Source organism: Diceros bicornis, chromosome 25 (genome assembly GCF_020826845.1).
Source record: "Diceros bicornis minor isolate mBicDic1 chromosome 25, mDicBic1.mat.cur, whole genome shotgun sequence".
NCBI lineage: Eukaryota > Metazoa > Chordata > Mammalia > Perissodactyla > Rhinocerotidae > Diceros > Diceros bicornis.
In genome coordinates this window covers 5,065,122-5,086,418 of record NC_080764.1, presented here as the reverse complement: position 1 = coordinate 5,086,418, position 21,297 = coordinate 5,065,122, and the positions used below count along the sequence as shown (strand labels likewise).

Here is a 21,297-nt window from a genome sequence, read left to right as displayed (position 1 = left end):
TTTAGTCATTTAACTTAGATTTGATATTTATTTATTTATTTTTTATTTATTTATTTATTGTGAGGAAGGTCAGCCCTGTGCTAAAATCTGCCAATCCTCCTCTGTTTTTGCTGAGGAAGGCTGGCTCTGGGCTAACATACGTGCCCATCTTCCTCCACTTTATATAGGATGCCGCCACAGCATGGCTTGCCAAGCGGTGCGTCAGTGCGCGCCCGGGATCCGAACCGGCGAATCCCGGGCCGCGGCAGTGGAGCGCACGCCCTTAACCGATTGTGCCACTGGGCCAGCCCCCTTAGATTTGATTTTTATTCAGCAATTATCAAACAAACTGTGTTTGTTCAGGGTAAACTGCTTTCTGACCACAACATGATCCTTGAATTGTAGACATTCTATGGGAAATTAAACGCATAAAGAAACTTACTTTGCCAATGTTAGTATTGTCCAGGGCTGCATCCACTTCATCTAAAACAAAGAATGGAGCAGGCCGAAAACTAGAAAAATATTACAATCAAGTAAGTTACAGCTATTTGTTTTACAGACTTGAACAAGATTAATAGTATTCAGAATAAGTAAGATACAGCCTTTTGGATGCTTTTGTCTTGGTCACCGATGACCTCTATGTTGCTAAATCCAATGGTCAATTCTCATCTGCATCCCATGCTCTTTGCAGGTGTATCTGGGGCGGTCCTCCCGCCTATTCTCTGACCTCAAGGACGACAGGGTCTACTCTCCCTGCCTTACCCACTGCTCCTTCCTAGTCTCTTCTGCCAACTCTTCCTCCTCTTTCTAACTTCTTAACACTGCGGTGCCCTCGAGGCTCAATGCTTAGAGCACTGCTCCATCTAATTAGCTCCCTTGGTGATTTCATCTGATGTCAAAATTTTAAATACCATCCATACATTGATGGCTCCCACCCTTCCACTGATACTTCTGACCTCTCTCCTGAACTCTCGCCTCACATGTCCAAGGGCTTACTCAGTTCCACGTGGGCGTCAGATAAATAGCTCAAACTCATCCAAAATCAAACTCCTCACCTGCCCCTCCAAACCTATTCCCTCCTGTGGTCTTCTCCATCTCAGTTAATGGCAGCTCTTCTCACTCTAGTTGATTAGGCCAAAACTCAAGGAGTCATCCCTGCCTCATCCCTGGTCCCACTCATCATCATCTTTCACCTTGATTGCTACAATGGTTTCCTAACCCTGTGCCTGCCACTGCTGTGTACAGTCTGTTTTCTACAGATGCCAGGCTCACTCCAGCCTCAGGGGCTTTGCACTTGCTATTCTTCATGTCTAGAACATTCTTCCCTTAGCTATCCACATGACTTGTTCCCTTAAATCCTTCAAATCTATGCTCAAATGTTACCTTCGCAAATAGGCCTTCATGGAAGACTCTTTTTTTTGAGGAAGATTAGCTGTGTGCTAACATCTGTCGCCAATCTTCCTCTTTTTTTCTTTTTTCTCCCCAAAGCCCTAGTACATAGTTGTGTAGCATAGTTGTAGAGTTGTAGCTCTTCTATATGGGATGCCGCCTCAGTATGGCTTGAGGAGCGCTGAGTAGGTCCATGCCCAAGATCTGAACCAGTGAACCCAGGGCCACTGAAGCAGAACGTGTGAACTTAACTGCTATACCACTGGGCTAGCCCCAAAGACTCTTCTTAATATTGCAAACCCCTACCTGCTATTTATTATCTCCATTCCCTGCTTTAATTTTTTCTCTATAGTATATGTCATTTTCTAATAGTTTTATTTTGTGAGGAAGATCAGCCCTGAGCTAACATCCATGCCAATCCTCCTCTTTTTGCTGAGGAAGACCGGCTCTGAGCTAACATCTATTGCCAATCCTCCGTTTTTTCCCCAAAGCCCCAGTAGATAGTTGTATGTCATAGTTGCACAGCCTTCTAGTTGCTGTATGTGGGACGCGGCCTCAGCACGGCCGGAGAAGCGGTGCGTCAGTGTGCGCCAGGGATCCGAACCCGGGCCGCCAATAGCGGAGCGCGCACACTTAACTGCTAAGCCACGGCGCTGGCCCTCTAATAGTTTCTATATGAGAGAATTTGTTTACTAATATATCTTATTTATCATCTGTCTCCCCAACTAAAACGAAGTACCTTTGAGGCAAGGATGTTGTTTTGTTCACTGCTATCTCTTCAATGCCTATAACACCACTTGACACACAGTACATATTTAATAAATATTTGTTAAATATGTGGATGGAAATGATACCTAGTTAATAGTCTTATTCTGCTAAGATTTACTCAACACAGCCTCATGTTTACATCCCTGCCTTCTGCTTTTCCCAAAGTCCCCCTACATTAACGGTATTTTCTTTTCCTTTCCTGTAATGGCATATTCCTTTTCTTGAGACCTGTAAAAAATAGTTGTAGAACTTTTATGTTGATCTTCCTGATCATGAAAATAGGCAGCATCATCTACAGCTTAGATCTATTGCTTTGAATGTTGAAAATTAATTGCCTTAATTTTAGCTAACTTTTTATTTCTTGATTTACTTTACAAAGAAAAACAGTGCCACTATCATCAGTGGAAATGAGAAGGTTAAACATATTTTTTCAGAAGAAATACTTAGCTTTACATTCCTTACTAAACAGCAGATCTCTGAATATGGAGTAGGAAAAATAATATATAAGTTGGATGTTTTTGTTTTGTTTGGGTTTGTCGTTGCTTTTTGGCAATCCTGATGTCATGTCTGGCCATTCAAAATATTTCTTTTTCTTCTTTCTTTTCTATAAAGCTGGAATACTAGTAGCTACTGATAATAACAGAAATTGAATGAAAATCTGTCAAAGACTGAATTCTTTCTTAGATTTGCTGTATAAATTGTTATAGGCCTAAAACATAAGCTGAATTGCCTAGCTGAAGAAAATAGTTTTGTATCACATATGTTAAATATAACTAAAGACAAAGAATTAACAGATCTTCTGTAGGAATGTCCATTTGATTTCCATCCTGATGCAAAACTGAATAGCTCATTGTGACCTTACCTGTGCACAGCAAACAGGAGAGCCAAAGCGGCCACACACTTTTCTCCCCCTGACAAATTGTCCATTGGCATGAACCGTTTGCCTGGGGCCACACAGTTATAGCTAATTCCCTCCAGGTAAGGTTCTTCTGGGTTCTCTGGGCTAAGAAATGCCTGAAACACATGTTATCTATTTAGCAATATCAGAAAAGCAATTAGTAAATTTCAAATGCCTATAAATAACGTAATTAGCTCTACATGTAATCGCAGACAACAGGGTTGTGTGGGTGGGGAGTAGAGGGAAAACATTCCGACATACACAGAGGATCAAGCCTTCCCATCAGGCTGCCATTCAAAGCTCAGCAGCACACGCTGCAATCTTAAAAAATAGTCTTCGTTCAATTCACTCCCTGGTCCACTCATCAAATACTTATTGAACACCTATTATGGGCCAGGTACTGCAGATAAAGAGACGAATCCTGCCCTCTAGGAGTTAACGGGTTTATCTTAGTCTGAAAATAAATAAATAATTTTCCACTGAAATTCTAAATATCTGATCTGGGATCACCTCTCAGTCATAAAAGACAACCACGAGAAAGAGGTAAAAGCAGATATATAAGATCCAATCTACGTCTTTATTCCACATTCAATTCCACAGTATTTTCTAGGGATATTGATAACGGAATGGGGAATGGTTATAGCAAAGAAACCATCATTACAAGGGACATTCCTGGATTTGAATCCTGCCTTTAGTTTTTCCCTCTCCTTTGTCACTCGGGTCAACTCCACAGACCCCAGATCAATCATTTCCCAAGATCCTTTTCATTACCCTAATTTAACTACAGAGACCACTGGCAGTTCTATGAAATCAAATTAGTACCACACAACAGAATTTCAGAACTGAAAAGAACTTGGAAACCAAATGATCTAACTCATTCATTTTTCAGACGAAGAAATGGGACCAGAGAGATTTTGACTTATCCAGGCTGGCCAGTGGTAGAGTGAGTGGGATCTAGAACACAGGTCATTATGATAATCAGTCTTCAAGAGCCGACTCTGTCCCATAAATGGGTCACTCAAACAACGTGGTGGGTATGTCCCACCAGAAAAAAACCACCACAGATAACACAAAGTTCCCACTCATATTTGTGAGTGAAAAATACATACTTGGGCACTGTTGTTTCTGCAGAGCTTCTTGTAGATTTGATCAATTGAGACTGAGATGTGCTCAAAACACTGGCTGAAAAGATCGTATCTCCTTTTTTTCACCTGTTCAAACTCTTGCCTACATATTCTGGCTTCCTTTCTGCTGGCCTCAAAAGCTAAGAGAGAATCAATGTTCTTTATTTTGGGACCACTGAGGGGCTTATTTCAACTTTAAAGCATAAAATATTTTCTGAAATTGGATTTTGAGTTTGGTTGTCTTGAGTAAAATCTACCTTCAAAATACCTCAACTATTATTAATTCCAAGAACATGGCTCTTACAATTGATAAGTCCTTTTTCCAGCAGGGCTAATTTTTAAATAATGACAAGTTCTGACAGAGTATCTAATATGCCTATTATGCTGGTATGAAAAAATATATTATCTGTTCTAAAATAACCAATACACCTGTTCTTAAATTAAAGCAGAACACTTTTCAAAAAGCAAGCCATTAGTCACTCAGTATTAAAAGTATGCATTAACATAAGACAATAGAGAAAAATAAATATAATAAAAACAAAGGCACAATCAAAGGGGGATTGTTGGTTAAGTGTTATAGAAATCAAAACCCCTAACATCCATGCATATGATCTTGCTAACAACTAAAGCTCAATTTCACCGTCTGTGGACTCCTGAAACTTGTCTCTGACAGTCTTGAGGTTCTCCTGGGCTCTTAGGTTTGGGGCCGCTGTCTTCAATAGGACATCTTCCTGGGATGCAACTTGTTGCTGTAGGAGTCTAAGGTGGGCCTCGATTTCGTCATCAGATTGTAGAGCCTATTATTGGCAAAGAACAGCAACGATTAGCATATCTTTTAGATCCAAACTGCTAAGGTAATTAGGCACAGGGCCATCAGGATCTGGCCCTGGCCTCACTCCTCCGCATCCACTCTCTCTCTCCCTCCCTCGAAGCCCTCTCTGAGTCTGAAATGCAGGCAGGCCACACTATTTGTATCTTCCTGAGCAGGCTGTGTTCTTTCATGGCTCTAGTGTAATAGATGCTGCTCTCTTGGAAGGCGCTTCACCTCCATATTTCTTAATCTGGCTAAAAAGCAACAATTCCTATGTCACCTTCATTTACTCATTCATTAAATATTGGTCATCTACTATGTATTAGACTGAGGATTCAATCATGAGAACTCTTCCGTCCCTGCCCTTAAAGAACTCACAGCGAAGTCAGACACATAAACTGGCATTTACGACAGTGTGAAGACTCTCTAACAGGCAAGCATGCACACTATGGGGCAAGGAGAAAGGATCTAGCCCATCTGGTGGGGTAACACTGAAGCTGAAACCTGAACCATGAACAGAACTAACTCGAGTGAGGAACGAAGGGAAAAAGTGGTATAGGCATGACCTTCCAGGAAAACCTTCTTGACCTCTCAGAGGGGGTTAATTAATACATGATAAAAGTGACATTTTAATTCAGGTGGGAAGAGAATTACTTGAAAAATGTTGAGTAAACTGGTTAACTTAGGTACTTTTTAAAAAAACAGATTCTTACCTCATACCATATACTAAAATAAATTTCAGATGAATTAAATAGGTAAATGAAAACAAAAGAAAACCATAAACAGGAAGAAAATATTTATAAATATTTACTCAGTAATGAGGTGGGGAAGGACTTTCTAAATACAACAGCACTAAATAGACTATAGAAGAGACAAAAGCTTCTTTCTGATTGCCAAAAGATACCACAAATACAATCAAAGAGCCCAATAAATCTAACAAAATATATTAAGAACATATGAAATTAAAAGATGTGGTGGATATTGCTACTTGGCATCCATTCTCCATTTCCTCCTTTTTAACAGAGCCCATGTTTGATCATTCCTCCCTCACAAATGCCATGTACCTGGGGGTGGGGGAGCCCTGCTTGGTCTAAGAATAAGTGTGCCCCCATCCCCAACAGTGATTGGTCAGAAATGAACATATGACCCAATTCAGGCAATTGTGGTGAGGGGACAATTGCTGGAGCTTCGTGGGAAAGCCCTTTCTTCAGTCTTAAGAATAGCATCACTACAAAAGACAGCTTCTCTCTTCTCTGAAGGTTGTGGTTGTGTGGGCGGAAAGAACGGCTATGGTCATTCTGCCCTCATGAGAGAAGCAGCCTCAGGACAAAGTCAAAACACAAAGAAATGTATCGCTGTACGGATGACTGAGAAGCAGAACCAGAACTGCTACATGAAAGAGACCATGAAACTGGACTCCAAGTCTGCTATGCAGCTGTTAGTCATAAACAACAAATCTTTCAATTACCTTCAAATCCTTTCTTAGGGAGCTGTAGTCTACCTCAATGGCTTCTTCTTTTTCATATATATCAACTGTTGCCTGGGTGCTTTCTGCTTCAGTTCCCAACTGAAAAACATGTGAAGCCTTTTCTTGTTATCTGAAGTGGTAACCTCTACTCATCCATCTGCCCTAAGCTCTCCAGTTGATTGCCACCTCACTTGGAATAAAAGTTAAAATCCTTGCGCTGGCTGGCAAGGCCATGGTGATCTGGGCCTCTGTCACTCCTTTAACTTCATTTTGTGCCAGTCTCCCCTGTACTTGCTCTGCTTCAACCACACTGGCCTCCTTGAACAGACACACATCCACCTCAGGGCTGGCACACTGCCCTCTGCCTGGACAACCTTCCCCTAGCTGTTTGCCTCACTTCATCTCTCCCCTCCTCTACTTACTGGCTACCTTCTCTCAGGCCATCCATGGCCTCTCCATTTAAGATTGCAAACTCCCCTCCACCAATACTTTTTATTCCCTTTCCTGCTTATTCTTTCTTTAGCCTCTATCACCACCAAATAGATAAATATTTTATTTGTTTACCAGTTTGTTTGTGTGCCTCTCTCTCCCTCACTAGAATGTGAAGGAAGGGATTTTTGGCAGTTATATTCACTGCTGTATTCTCGGTACCAAGTGAAACAACTGACAGCATATATTTCAATTTCAATATATATCACTCTGAAGGAAGGAAGGAATAGGAAAGAAGGAACAAATAAATGAGCACTTATTCAGTTGTAGCCTGGCCTTTGGTGTAATGCTGATGCCAAAAACCAAGACCCACAAATTAAGAGAGAAAAACACCCTTTGTCACTCACTCCTTTCTAGATAGTCTCAACTGAAACAAACTTAGTGAAACTATTTTTGGCATTAAGTCTACATTTTATGTAATATACATATGTTAAAACAGTTCACATAGAAGTTGAACTTGAATATAAAATGTAATACTGAATCCCTGAATCTCACGATTCCTATTTATGTGATTCAACATCATATCTTATATTAAACTCCTATATGAGTCATCTAGTGCCTTGCTATTCAAACTGTGGTCAGCAGGCCAGCAACAGTGGGCCTCAGCTGCAAGCCATTAAAAATGCAGACTCTTAGGCAACAAGATCTCCAGATGCTTCATGTTTATAGTATGATTTGGGAACCAGTGATCTAGTCTCCCCTACAAGATAAGAATCTTCTGTAATCCATTCCGGTCTCCCCCACAATATAAGAATCTTCTACGATAACACTGGCAGGTATAGGTAACTTACCGTCTATCTGAATACCTCCAACGGAAGGGAAATCTCAGCTTCCACCTCACAATTGTTTTTTGTAAGACAATTACGCCTACAATAACTGTTAGAAGACAATTACCTCTACTCAGTGATCCTTGTTCAGCTCTCTGGAGAGAGACAATTTATACCTAATGCCTTTTCTATTTTGGGCTTTATAGAATATCTTGTACACTATCCCCATTACATGGCCACTACTTGACGTGCTTAAGAAATGCCAATCAGGGAACTCACAACAAGAGGCCCTCCATCTTTCTAGCAGAAAGTGTTCCCTAGCAGAAGAAATCTGACTCTGTGCCCTCCACTCCACCAATCCTAGTAGACCCCTTAGGACCAGAAAAAACAGGTGTGATCCTTCTTCTATGACAGACCTTCTTCTACTGGAGGAGAATGATCATATTCCCCAAGCCTTCTCTTCCTGGCATGGCATGGTCTGGTCCTTTTCACTATCCTAGACACTTTACTCTTAAAAAGCATCATGCTTTAAAAAGTGAATGCAATATTCCAGTGTGGCTTGACCAGCACAAAGTGGAGCAGAACCATCACTTTTTCTTTTTAGATAGTGATTCAGTATTAATCCAGCTTAGGTCTTAATAGCTGCTTTGAAATACGCCACCATGAATATGAAAGTCTTTCAAGGTAATAAAGAAGTAAACAATTTCACATTCATGGTGGGCACGTTGGAGGATACTTCTGAAAGAAAATGGGACCAAAGCAGTAGCATGAATACTTGAGCAACAACATTCACTTAGACGTCAGTCATTAAAATCGCTCCCTCCTCTACTCTATAACAAACTTCTTCTAAAATTTCACGCCTTTTGAACAGACTTTCTATTTCTTTCTATAGTACAGTGAGTGTTGTTTTTCTGTTCCCATCTACTTCTGCTATTAACAGATCCTTCCTTTCTCTCTCCCTGAACCCACAAAAGTGTACACACGACCCAGAATGAGCCAATCAGAGTTCTTCCCCAGGGTTTTTCTAACAGAGAGGCCAGAGGAGAGCTCTTTTTCCCCTTTGGTCAAAGCTAGTAGTTACAGCTGCAGCCTCATGGGGAAAGCTGATCTGAAAGAATAAAGCCAGTAAATACTAAACCAGAAAGAGTTCTTGGCAGTGCTCAAATTCCTGGACTGAATGAGACCACTTCCATTCCAGCCCTAACCCTTTACCTCCTCTTTTCCCCCTTTAAAGTCATCTGAGTTGGGTTTACGTCACTTGTGGCCAGGAAAGGGTTTTCTCCTTTCCTTACCTCCTGTCTGGAATGTGATCTCTGCTAAAACAGAGAAAAAAGACAGACTTTTTGAGTATAATATTATACTAGAATTATGCTATAAGAAGTGGTCAACATTAGGAAAAGAACAATTGTTTTATAGATACTTCAGTTGCAACAATCCAAAGGACTGAAGACCTCCTCTGGAGTGGAAACCAGATGGAACTGAATGGATTTCTGACTGTTTGAGGGCAGAGTAGAAAGCAGGGGAGGGATATGGAAGGGACCAGAGAAAAGAGATTTACTAATGTACTCAGTAAGAACTCAGAGATGACTTGAGAGGCAAAACAAATAACTATTTTCACCATCTTCTGGATTAGCTAATAGTAAGATATTCTTTCTGAATGTACAGTAATATCTTTCCTAACATGAGGGACAAAACTAAGGGTGTCTATTTCCAACCAACCTAAAGAGTATTGTCTAATACAAATGTGGTGAGAAAGAAAAAAGGCAAAGAGAGAAATGTCTACCATTAGTGGACCTTGGTTTTATCTTCTGATTCCTTGGGGGTCCATTTTTGCCTCCCCCTACACTCTCACCACCTGGAGAGACTCAGTGAGGCATGTTTCTTCTGAGATCCACCTCGAATTGTTGGTGAAGGTGCAGAACAAGACCCCTCCACACACCACGTACAATGTTAAGAGTAGAGGGCACTGCTCATGCCAGTGGGCCACTTGCACACTGCCTGCAGTTCATTGTGGCTAACATCATCTCCTCAAAATGTTCCTCACTCCAACAGCTTTAATTCTCTGATTTCTTGTGGGTATCTATACATAGGTAAGAAACTCTGGTCCATTCTGTGGAGCTAAAAAAAAATGGATTAGCAAGAGAGAGAAGAGAATTGCATGAAATGCTTGGTCCTCTAGAACGATGATCATTTTGCCCTTTTGCCCTCCTAGGAGGAAGAGACGTCTCTTCTGCCCCTAAAGGGGCTTTAGAACAAGATGAAGAATCTGCAGAGCAGGGACTTCACTAAACAGCCAAAGGGCATTACATTAAGTTCCACACAACTGCACATATTTTAAAATAGTTTGCTAGAATACCTCCACTTCAATGATGTCATCCAATGACCCCAACAAAAGAATTATTTCAATGTCTTGAACTTTGCAGTCAAGCAGCAAGTTATGCTTCTCTAACCGTTTCTGTTCCAGAGAAGTCTGAATGACTACAACTTCTTTTTGCAATTTTCCCACTTCTCTGTAAATACACAGATACGAAAAAGTGATTATATTTTACTCATTATGTAAAGTTGCACAAAGGAAGAAAAATGTGTGTGTTATAAACTTACATAAATGTTTTTTCCTATGAGTGCTATAAATTCTGGAATTATCTCATTGATGCTTGTAATTTAAACTTTAACACTCCCGAGAAAGGCCATGAATATAATTAGTTAATCCAAGGGAGCATTTTTCAATAATAAACATTATTACTTTAATCAGGCTACCAACAGTACAGTGCTTTCTAGTTACTTTATCTTTAAATATGTACAATTTTTCAAGCTGTATTTCTCCCTCAATATAAGCTCTACATTTTAGAACCAAGAGAAACAGTCTCTTAGCAACAGAAATGTCTTATTAAGTCATTACACACCTAATAATCTGAACTTTTTTTACTACCACCACCACTAATGTAAAGCCTTCTATCTTAAATGAGGGCTTGGGGGTTCTACCAGTTGAAACAATGTGGGATTTTAAAGAGGACCTAAAAACAGGACCAAAAAATAAAATAAATTAAGAATTATAGGTTTTCAAGACTATGAAGATAAACAGAGATGTGGTTCTGTTTAAACTAAATACAAGAGTAACAAAAAAAAAATCAAGAGTAAATGAACTTTAATTCCACTCAAAAATCTTAACCAAAGAACTTTCTGGCTGTATCTTGAAACACTGAAGGTCTTTGAACAGTGAGGAAAACTGTAAAATGCCACGAGGTTGAGCAAAAACAGAATGCTCATTTCATCTGATCACTTATGGTCATGTCTGTCATACAGGAAAGCAGATGTCATTGTGGTGCAACAAGCCAGCTGATTCAAAGTGTTATTGTCATCATGACAAATACACCTGCTTATCATGTGCCAGGTATATGTGCCATATGAATAGTAACTGACTTAATCCTTACAACTATTCTATGAGGTAGGCACTATTATTATCCCCACTTCACTGACGAGGAAATGAAGGCATAGTATGTAAGTGGCAGAGCTGAGATACAGAATGATGCTGCCTGGCTCCAGATTTTACACCTCACCCGCTACGCTTTGTCACACAGACTAGAGGGAGACTGTACAACAGGAAGATACCAGTATCAAGGGGGATTTAGGGCCAGAGACTCTTTATACAGGTCCATATTTTCATCTGTCAAAAAGAACTATTCACTCCAAATAACTAACCACCTCTCTTTGTTTTCCCCCAAATTAGAATGCTTGAAAGTTGTGATGTGGGACCAAAAGCAACAAAGTGTACATATTCAAATAACAAAACTTCCTATAATAAATTTCGAATTGACGGTAAACATCTTTAAAACTCTATTTATGGTCTTTCAAACCGATAAACTTTTTTTTTTTTTTAGGAAGATTGGCTCTGCACTAACATCTGTTGCCAATCTTCCTCTTTTTCTTTTTTCTCCCCAAAGCCCCAGTACACAGTTGTGTGTCACAGTTGTAGAGCTGTAGCTCTTCTATGTGGGACGCCACCTCAGCATGGCCCGATGAGCAGTGAGTAGGTCTGCACCCAGGATCCAAACTGGCGAACCCAGGCCGCTGAAGCAGAATGCACAAACTTAACCGTTAGGCCACCAGGCCAGCCCTGATAAACTTCTTAGTTACCAGGGCTGGCCCGGTGGCGTAATGGTTAAGTGTTTGCGCTCTCCTTAGGCGGGCCAGGGTTCACCACTTCGGATCCGGATCCTGGGCACGCACCGACTCACCGCTTGTCAAGCCATGCTGTGGCGGCGTCCCCTATAAAGTAGAGGAAGATGGGCACAGACGTTAGCCCAGGGCCAGTCTTCCGCAGCAAAAAGAGGAGGATTGGCATTGGATGTTAGCTCAGGGCTGATCTTCCTCACAGAAAAAAAAAAAAAAAACTTCTCAATTACCTATCAACAGCCAAAAACTTCTTCCGTTCCTCTTCAAGTTGAGCTTGGACTTTCTCAATGTTGGAATTCTGAGTGACATATATGTCCTTTTGTTGCTGCTGCTTTGCCATGAGCTCATCTACAATTTGCAGACAATTTTCTTCAGCCTGAATGGAGATGATTTGCACTGTAGATTAACCATCTTCTACATTAATAAGGTCAACAGATCACCTTATCAATAAAATCAAACAAGTCATTCCGAGATAAACCCTTATGCTGTGTGCTGCTTGAACGTCTATCATAGAGTGTGACCCACTCTCGTTCTACACTTCTTGGAAATTGGTCATCACTACCCGTCTTCCTCCTTCACTTTGGATTCATTCCTCAGCTTGCTGCCATCTGACTTCTCTTCCCATTGCGCAATGCAAATGCTTGCTATTATGACCTCTTAATTGGCAATTAAACACATTTTCCAGGCTTTACCTTTTTGATAACTTTCCTCACTTCCTCCTTCCTGAAACTCTGGGCTTCTATGATAGTACCCTTTCTGGCTCTCTTCATAACCTACATGACCACTCCTTCCAGAATTCCATCCTTGCTCCACTGCTCTTCACTACCTACCTCTCTGCTTGGGAGTCTCAACTATTCACATATGGTTTGGATTTACTCCCATAAACCAACCTAGACTTCTCCTCTCATCTACCTACTCTTTAACTACTTGCTAGATGTTGCTATCTAGAAGTCACATAGGCAACTCAAGCTCCAGAGGTCCAGAATTTTCTCTCCTTAACCTGTTCCTCCTATCCAGCAACTGCCTAAGTTAGAACTCAGGAGTCATCCATGGCATCTCCCTTTGCCCTCCCCCAGACTTCAACATCTAATAATTCATGAAGCTGTGCAGATTTTACTTCAAGTATTTCTCAAATCTGCCCCCCTGCCCCTTCTGTCACTATTAGGACATCTCAGGAGCTCAACAGATGTTTATCAGTGAAGGAAGTCATCATTTCAATGATACTTCAGCCATCTATTTTTTCTTTTTTGACATTATAAATGACAAGCTTTATTTATACATCAAAATTGGGATTTCAGGGGAAGTGACAAGAATTAAGAGTAAAGGAGGAACTTCTGGTGTTAGGAAGGATGGAGAAGAAAGCCAATGAAAATTCTTTTACTGCATAACTTTAAAATTCAGCCACCCGTTATTAATTACCTTCTTTAGGTTATCAATGTCTTCTCTACCTTTCTGGATAGCTTCTTTTAATGTGTTGATCTTATTCAGTTTCTTTTTCAGCTGATTGCGACTATATTCAAGTTGAACATTAAGCCGAGTTTTTTGTTTCTCAAATTCTAATCTAGTATGGTAAAGTAGAAGGAAGGAAATAATAAAATTAATACTGAATATTCTTCTTGTTTCTGACTTTACTAGTAACACTTCTAGTGTTACTCCCTGAAAACATGATGCTGGTTTAGAATTAAATGTATTTTCTCATATCACAGGTATCTAACTACTCACATTTTAAGAATTTTTAATGGAGAATGGATGCTGTACTTTGTCAAGTGCCTTTTTCATCATCTATAGAGTTGATCATGTGATTTTTCTCCTTTGACCATTAATATGGCAAATAGTAGCAATAATTCCTCATACTGAACCATCCTTTTATTTCTGGTACGAAGGCCACTGGACAATGGTATTTTGTTTTGCTGTTGTTTTTGCATTGCTTGTTTCTATTTAACCTTATTTTATTTTATTTGGCCATTTACAGGTAAAATTGATTTATAGTTTCTAATTGTATGTGTATGTACCTTTTTGTATTTTGGCATCAATATTATGTTCATTTCATAAAAACATATGTTTCTTCTTCTTCTACACTATGAAGTAGTTTAAATATTGAACATTTGTTTAAAAACTAAACATTGAAGTTACATGTGCTTTTTAAGTTTGCTGGGATGACTGATCTGTGAAACCACACGTGCCTGGTGAATTTGGGGGAGTGGGTAGGAAGCTTTTTTACTTTCCTTTCCTGTGGTAACCGGCCTCCTTAGATTTTTCTCTCTTGCTGGGGGTAATTTTTGGTAATATATTATTTCTTGAAAATTATGAATTTTATCCACATATATTGATATTTACAGAGAACTAAGTAAATTATTGTCTTATTATGTTTAATAACCACTGTGCATGTAATTATGTCCCATTCTCTTATTTTGTATATTTATGCTTTCTCTCTTTAAAAAATTATGGAATAAAAGAATTAGATCTCTTTATAAGACTATGAATGTTTACTAGCTATTTGCCTCAGGCATAATTCCTTTAAATTATGAAATAATAGTTACATTTATATATGTATAAGTTGCTTACCAACATCTTTTAGTAAAAATACCTTTTTTGATCAATTTCTTGTTGCTGTTTAACATGTTTGCTCTCAAATTCACGAATATTTTCCACACCAATTTCTTCACAGAAGTGTTGGAAAATATCATCTTCAACCTTTTAAATTATTTCAAAACAATTGGTTTAATGATTACTTTTAAGAAAATATATAGATAATGCTTAAATTTAACTTTTTCCCACCAAGATATTCCTGGATGAGGCCCAAAACTAATTCCAATAAGCATCACTGGACTCTGAGGAGCCAGTGCTTTCTCTTTCTTTAACTCCATAAACTACGTTCATCTATTTTCAAATTTCTTATTCTAACAACTAAATATGAAAGCTCATAACTGGCCTTAAGTGTTCTGGCTCTATGAAGTGTTTAACACAAAACTGGAAGTATTTCATTTACATTAGCCACATCAAAATATAACATTCTACATAAATAAATAAAATATTCTTTATATAAGTAATACTATATGGTCTCAGGCAGTATAAAACCAAGAGGACTAGAGCATAGAATTAAGACTCAGAAAGATATGGAAAAATCAGAACCAGTCAAATCCAACAAAATAACATTTAACCTCAATATTTTTAAAGCCCTGCATTTACGTAAAATTATAGGATAAGAGATACCTGTTTTAACAACAGGACATGTTAAAAACTTTCAGATTTCAGTTGAATATAAATTAAATATAAATATGATATGATTGATGCAATAGTAAGCTACAATTTCCATAAGTAGATAATCCAAACCACGGAAAGTTATAGTTCCATGTGTAGGGTCCCATGGTACTCTGTACTGGTCAGACAGTATTTTGACATTATGCTTTGTTCCGGGCATTGACAAACAACAGAGCACCCAGAGGATGGTTATCAGAACTGGTTTTAAATCCATGGCAAATGTAAATAATTAAGGAATTAGGGGTATCTAACCTGGAAAAGAGATAATTAAGGAGCAACATAAGTGTGCTTTCAAATCATGTGATAAAAGGCAGAACTAAAAGCAATGGGTGAAAGTTACTGAGTGATGGTGTGAGAAACAACTTTCCAAGGATTAGAGATAAGCAACAGTGGAATGAATTAAAAGAGAAAGTTCCTGTCACTTTATAAGCAGAGCCTAGATGACCAAATCTTTGTTGCTCCAGAACCAAGCACTGTGCCTGGCACATATATTATATATTCAAGAAATAATTACTGAGTGAATAAGTAACCTTAAAAGATAACATGAATGACAAAGTTCCTTCCTTCCTGGTGTTAAAGGTGGAGAAAAAAAGAAAGAGGCTGTAATTTTTCCAGTGGGCAGGAGACGTTGGAGAGCAGAAGAGAGTAACTATACATTGGTCATTGTCTCTTGAGATGGGGAACAGTGGTTCTCAAAAGACACAAGGAAATTAACTTGGCAAACCAGTAAAATTTAGCACTTATCAAACTTTGCTTTAGCATATATTTAAGAAGCCCTAAATCTGGTATCTGGTCTAGAACTATATTCTACATGCCATTTAGTAATAAATATATCATTCACAACCTTATCTATCTTTTCTTGAAATTCTTCAATTCTTTGTTGTCGTTCTTTGATTCCTTCACTCAACATAGTACACTGAGACTCAATATTTAGTAGTTCACTTTGTAGCTGAGATTGTTCCTAATTACAAAAGAGAAAAAATGTCTTTTTAACATGGCTACTTTAGCTTTATATAGTGAAGCCAAAAACGTGATAGGTATCTTTTAGGAAAAAAAGGAATCCAGGAGATAAGGCAAATTCAGGTACAATTGGATAACAAGATTAATAAACATAAAAATAAAGTAACTATAATATACTCTATAGTAACTATAATATAATCTCAATCATGGGGAAAAGTGTAAAAATATACTATATAAAGGTAATTCCTGAAATTCTATGTCCTGGTTCTAATTTCCGTCAAATTTTATGTAAGTCTATATTACCTGATAAAAAGCAGCAAGGCGCTTCTTTTTAATCATCTCCAGTTCACTTTGTGAATATTTGAGTCGTGTCTGAGTTCCTTGCACTAGAGTCTGTATTTGTTTCAAATCTGCTTCCTTGCGAAGCGTCTTCATTAAATTCTAAAAAGGAAGAGAAATATAATGAGAACATTTTACAGTAGAAAAACACTTTCACTTCTCAAAGTGCTTTCATATGTCATAATTCACTGGTTTTTACACATAACTACACCCACACTCCATCTTCCCTTCTTCTGATAAGACTGGGCAATTAAGTACATAAACCACCTAGAGTAACCAAGATGCCATACAGCATCCTCAAAAAACTAACATACTTCCTAACAGGAAACAAACATGAAAAATGAGGAATGGGGAGTGCGTGTTCTACTCATGGCACATAAATGGCATAAATGGGATCATATGACACATGTTGCCTTTCTTTTAAGTACATCCTTGTCTCTTTGCTTGCTTTGTCTATTCCCTTCTCCCCTCACCTATCCCGTTACTCAACCAAATTAACTCCCTAGTATATGTTCTTCTGTTTTTCACTCCAAGTCCTTATATGAATACATGTGTATACACATTTACCTATATATCTTGGTTTTTTCAGTCTCGTTTTGCAAATTTAGAATCATATTGAACATGCTTTTCTGTCTCCTGCTTTTCTCATTCAGTTACTCACAACAGTCAACTGCTAAAGCTCTAAGTTCATTTTTTAATGATTGCATATTATTCCAGTGTGTGACTGTACCAAAATTATTCAACTATTCTCTTAATGGTGGGCATTCACTTTGTTTCTAGGTTTTTGCCACCATAAACAATGCTACAACAACATACTTGTATGTAAACCCTTAAGTATTGGTGTTTTTATTTCCATGCAATAGATTCCCCGGGGTAAGATGGATGGGTCAAAGGTATTCATGTTTTTATTTTACTTGCTGGCACCAATAGCTTTCCCAAAGGCTATAACAATTCACATTTCTATAATTAATGTATAGTAACGTGTTTCTTTACCTCTCCACCAGCATATACATATTTTTTCCAAGTCTTAGTGAGAGGTATGAAGTAATCTTAATTTAATTTGTATGCCCCTGAGTACTACATTCTATATTTAGCATTTTTTCATGTTTACTAGCCATATAGATTTCTCTTTTCTGTGAATTGCCTAATCCTATCCTTTGCCCAAAAGTTTCTATCATAATTTCTTTTTCACGTCAATTTGTAAAGAGTTCTTTGATAGTATAGAACCTAAATTCTTCATTTTAAACTTTTTAAAATGTATACAATGGCTTTTATTCTCATTTAAAAATTTTTTTACATTCAAGTTTTTATCTATCTGGAATTTACTTTTATATGTTATAATTTGGGGCACAAAATTACTTTCTCTAGATGTGCCAATACCATTTACTAAATAATCCATCCTTTTCTCACTCAATTAAAACACTGACTTTGTTGTATATTAAATTGTCAAATATACTGGTCCTTATTTCTGGAATTCCTATTCTGTTTCATTAATCTGTCCATTCCTATACCAATACTACCTCAAGTTGATTACAATGGCTTTTCACAGTATTCTGTATGTTGGTAAAAGAAGTTTCCTTCACTCTCTTTTGTCACATATTTTTTGACTAGTCTCAGGAAAATCTTCATTTGTAAGAATTAGATGATCATCTTATCAAATTTTAAAATCCTTGGTAATATTTTAATTAAACTTGCATTCAAGTTATATATTAATTGGAGGACTTCTAACCCAAGAATATAGTATGTCTTTCCTTTCAGTTGTTGTTTTATGTCCTTCAATAAGATTTAGATTTCTAAAAATAGTTACTGTGCCTTTATATTTACATTTATTCCTACTGTGAGCACAATATTTTTCCATTTTTAGATGCTTTTTGATAGTGTAGAGAAAAACTACAGTTTTGTTTATTTATGTAGCCCTCCCATTATCTTATTAAATCTAGTTTTTAAACTATAATCTTATTATCAGCAAAAAGTTAGTTTTTCTCTTCTCTTCAAAGATTTATACAAATTATTTCATTTTGTGCATAACTATATTTACTATAACTTCCAAGATCACATTAAACAATAACGATGATAGCAGATATCTCTGTCTACTTCCTGATTTTAACTAAAATGGTTTTAATGTTTCACCATTTAAGCAATTATTTGTTAGTTTTGGATACGAATTATTCATTTTATTTAAGTAACTTCCACCAATTCCTCTTTTACTTAGCACTTTAATTAGGACTAGCTGCTGAACTTTATCAAATGTCTTTCTACATATGATCATGATTTTTTCTCTTGCCTTTAATTTGTTAATGTAATAGATTATGTTGATTGATCACTTAATATTGAAATCACCTATATATTCCTGGAACAAATCCTATTCAGTCAGATGTATTTTTCTTTCACTACATTGCTGAATTCTCTATACTGATATTTAATTTACAAATTATGCATTTATATTCACAAGGGAAGTCAGTCTTTGGTTTTATTTTTTGTAGTATCTTTATAATACTTGATGTTAAAGTTATACTAACTTTATAAAATAAACTGGGAAGTTTCTATCTTTTTCTATGACCTAGAATGGCTTAAATATCAGAATTATATTAGATAGAACTCAGCTGTAAACCCACCTGGTCCCAGAGACTTTAAGAAAATTGTGGTAAATATACTATCTTTAAGTGTACAGGTCAATAGTGTTTAAGTACATTCACACTGTTGTACAACCAATCTCCAGCACTGTTTTTTTTTTGGTGAGGAAGATTGTCCCTGAGCTAACATCTGTTGCCAATCTTCCTCTTTTTGCTTGAGCGAGATTGTCCCTGGGTAACATTCTGTGCCAGTCTTCCTCTATTTTTGTATGTGGGACACCACCACAGTACGGCTTGATGAGCGGTGTATAGGCCCGCGTCCGGGATCCAAACCTGCAAACTCTGGGTCGCTGAAGTAGAACGCAAATTTAACCACTATGTCCCCAGGCCGGCCCCCTCCAGAACTGTTTTCATCTTGCAAAACTGAAACTCCATCCCCATTAAACAACTTTCCATTCTCCTATCCCTCCAGGCCCTGGCAACCACCATTCTACTTTCTGTCTCTATGAATTTGACTACTGCAGGGACCTCATATAAGTAGAATCATACAGTATTTGTCTTTTTATGACTGGCTTATTTCATGTAGCATAACATCTGCAAGGTTCATTCATTTTGTGGCATGTGTTTGAATTTCCTCTCTTTTTAAGGTTGAATAATATTCCATTGTATGTATAGACCGTATTTTGTTTATCCATTCATCTGCTGATGGACACTTGGTTGCTTCTACTTTTTGGCTATCATGAATAACGCTGTTATGAACATGGGTGTACAAGTATCTCTTCCAGACCTTGCTTTCAATTCCTTGGGGTATATACACAGAAGTGGAATTGCTGGATCATATGGTAATCCTATTTTTAATTTTTTGAGTACTATACTGTTTTCCATAGCTGCCGTACTATGTTACATTCCTGGAGTCTTTTTTCAATGATAGATCCCTCAACTAATGGTGGCTTAAAAAATGTGAGTTGATTTTTCTTACACAAAAGCAGTCTAGTGGATGCAGCTCCTCAACAAAGGCATCTAACTTTCAGCTTCTTAGTACAATGGTTTTACACTCATGTTTACTGTCTCTCGGTGTAAGACTGCTGCTCCATCTCCAGGCCTCCTGGCTTCATTCCAGTCAGGAAGAAAGAAATGCAGAAGATAACACCACCACTTCCATTTATATCTCTAGAACCATCACACAGCCACCACTAGCTACAGGGAAACTTGGGAAATTAAGTTGTTTTGGTTTTTTACAATACTATAAAAAAGGCAAGCAAGGAAGAGGTTGTGGATGGGGATTGGGCCAGCCAACTACACTACTGCCTGCTACTGCATACTTTTCACACATTTCACTTTTTTTCTGGTCTTGGTTATTTATTTTTCTGAAAATCATCCATTTCTTCCAGATTTTCATTTTTTTTTTACTATATAGTTATTTGCTTTTAAGATTCTCTTAAAATTATTTTAATTTTCTCATTCCTGATCTGTCTGCTTCTAACTTTCCTTTCCTTCATTAGAGTTGAAAAGAATTTATCTACTTTATTAGTCTTTCAACAGAACCAGCTTTTAGATTCATTTATCCTTTCTCTATTTTGAGTTGTTTTCTATTTAATTAATTTCAGCTTTAAAAAAAATTCCATTATAGTTTTTGTTGTTTATTTTGTGGTTGTTCTTCTACTTTCTTAAGGTAATAAATCTCCTTATAGTTCATCTTTCTTCTTTAATAATGAAGGTATTTTCCTCTTGATGTAGCTTTTACTATGTCTCAAAGACTTCCTATTCATCATTTTTGAGACATTTTGTAATTTGCCTCTTGATTATTTCTTTGGTCCCAAAACTATCTACAAGGACACTTCTTAATTTCTATGTAGACAAAGGTTTTTTTGATCACTATTTCTAATTTCATTAAATTATGATCAAGGACCTATAAAAATCTCTACTTTTGAAAAACCATTGAGGTTTCCATCATGGACAAGCATCTGATCAGTTTTTATAAGTATTGTATGGATATTTTAAATAATATCTTACATTTATTGAGCACATCATTGTTCTATAAAGTTTATATTTATTAACCTACTTAACCTCTTAACAATGCTATGAAATAGGTGTTATTATTATCCCCATTCTACTGATGAGAAAACTAAAGCATAAAAGCATTTAAGTAACTTAGAGTCACACTGCTAATAAGTGGTAGAGATAGAATCTGGATTTAAGTTTATTGATTGTAGTACCCATTCCTCTAAGTTATTATTTTGTCTACTGGACCTATCCAATTTTGAAAGAGGTATAATGAAATGTTCCACTCTAATTTCA

General features: G+C 37.4%; 1 protein-coding gene across 2 annotated transcripts in view; it reads right to left on the bottom strand.

Moving 5' to 3' along the window:
- The window catches only part of SMC1B (structural maintenance of chromosomes 1B), a 73,002-nt gene that overhangs the window by 4,193 nt on the left and 47,512 nt on the right, over positions 1 to 21,297 (bottom strand). The window contains exons 13-23 of one of the 2 annotated variants that reach the window (XM_058568151.1): positions 16,391 to 16,528; positions 15,972 to 16,088; positions 14,454 to 14,560; positions 13,286 to 13,427; positions 12,097 to 12,242; positions 10,050 to 10,203; positions 6,438 to 6,536; positions 4,799 to 4,955; positions 4,144 to 4,298; positions 2,999 to 3,150; positions 422 to 491 (exon numbers count right to left, since the gene is read on the bottom strand). In XM_058568151.1, the coding sequence (XP_058424134.1) occupies positions 422 to 491; positions 2,999 to 3,150; positions 4,144 to 4,298; positions 4,799 to 4,955; positions 6,438 to 6,536; positions 10,050 to 10,203; positions 12,097 to 12,242; positions 13,286 to 13,427; positions 14,454 to 14,560; positions 15,972 to 16,088; positions 16,391 to 16,528 (1,437 nt within the window). The remainder of the gene's footprint in view (positions 1 to 421; positions 492 to 2,998; positions 3,151 to 4,143; positions 4,299 to 4,798; positions 4,956 to 6,437; positions 6,537 to 10,049; positions 10,204 to 12,096; positions 12,243 to 13,285; positions 13,428 to 14,453; positions 14,561 to 15,971; positions 16,089 to 16,390; positions 16,529 to 21,297) is intronic. The other variant, XM_058568152.1, reaches the window with a different exon arrangement.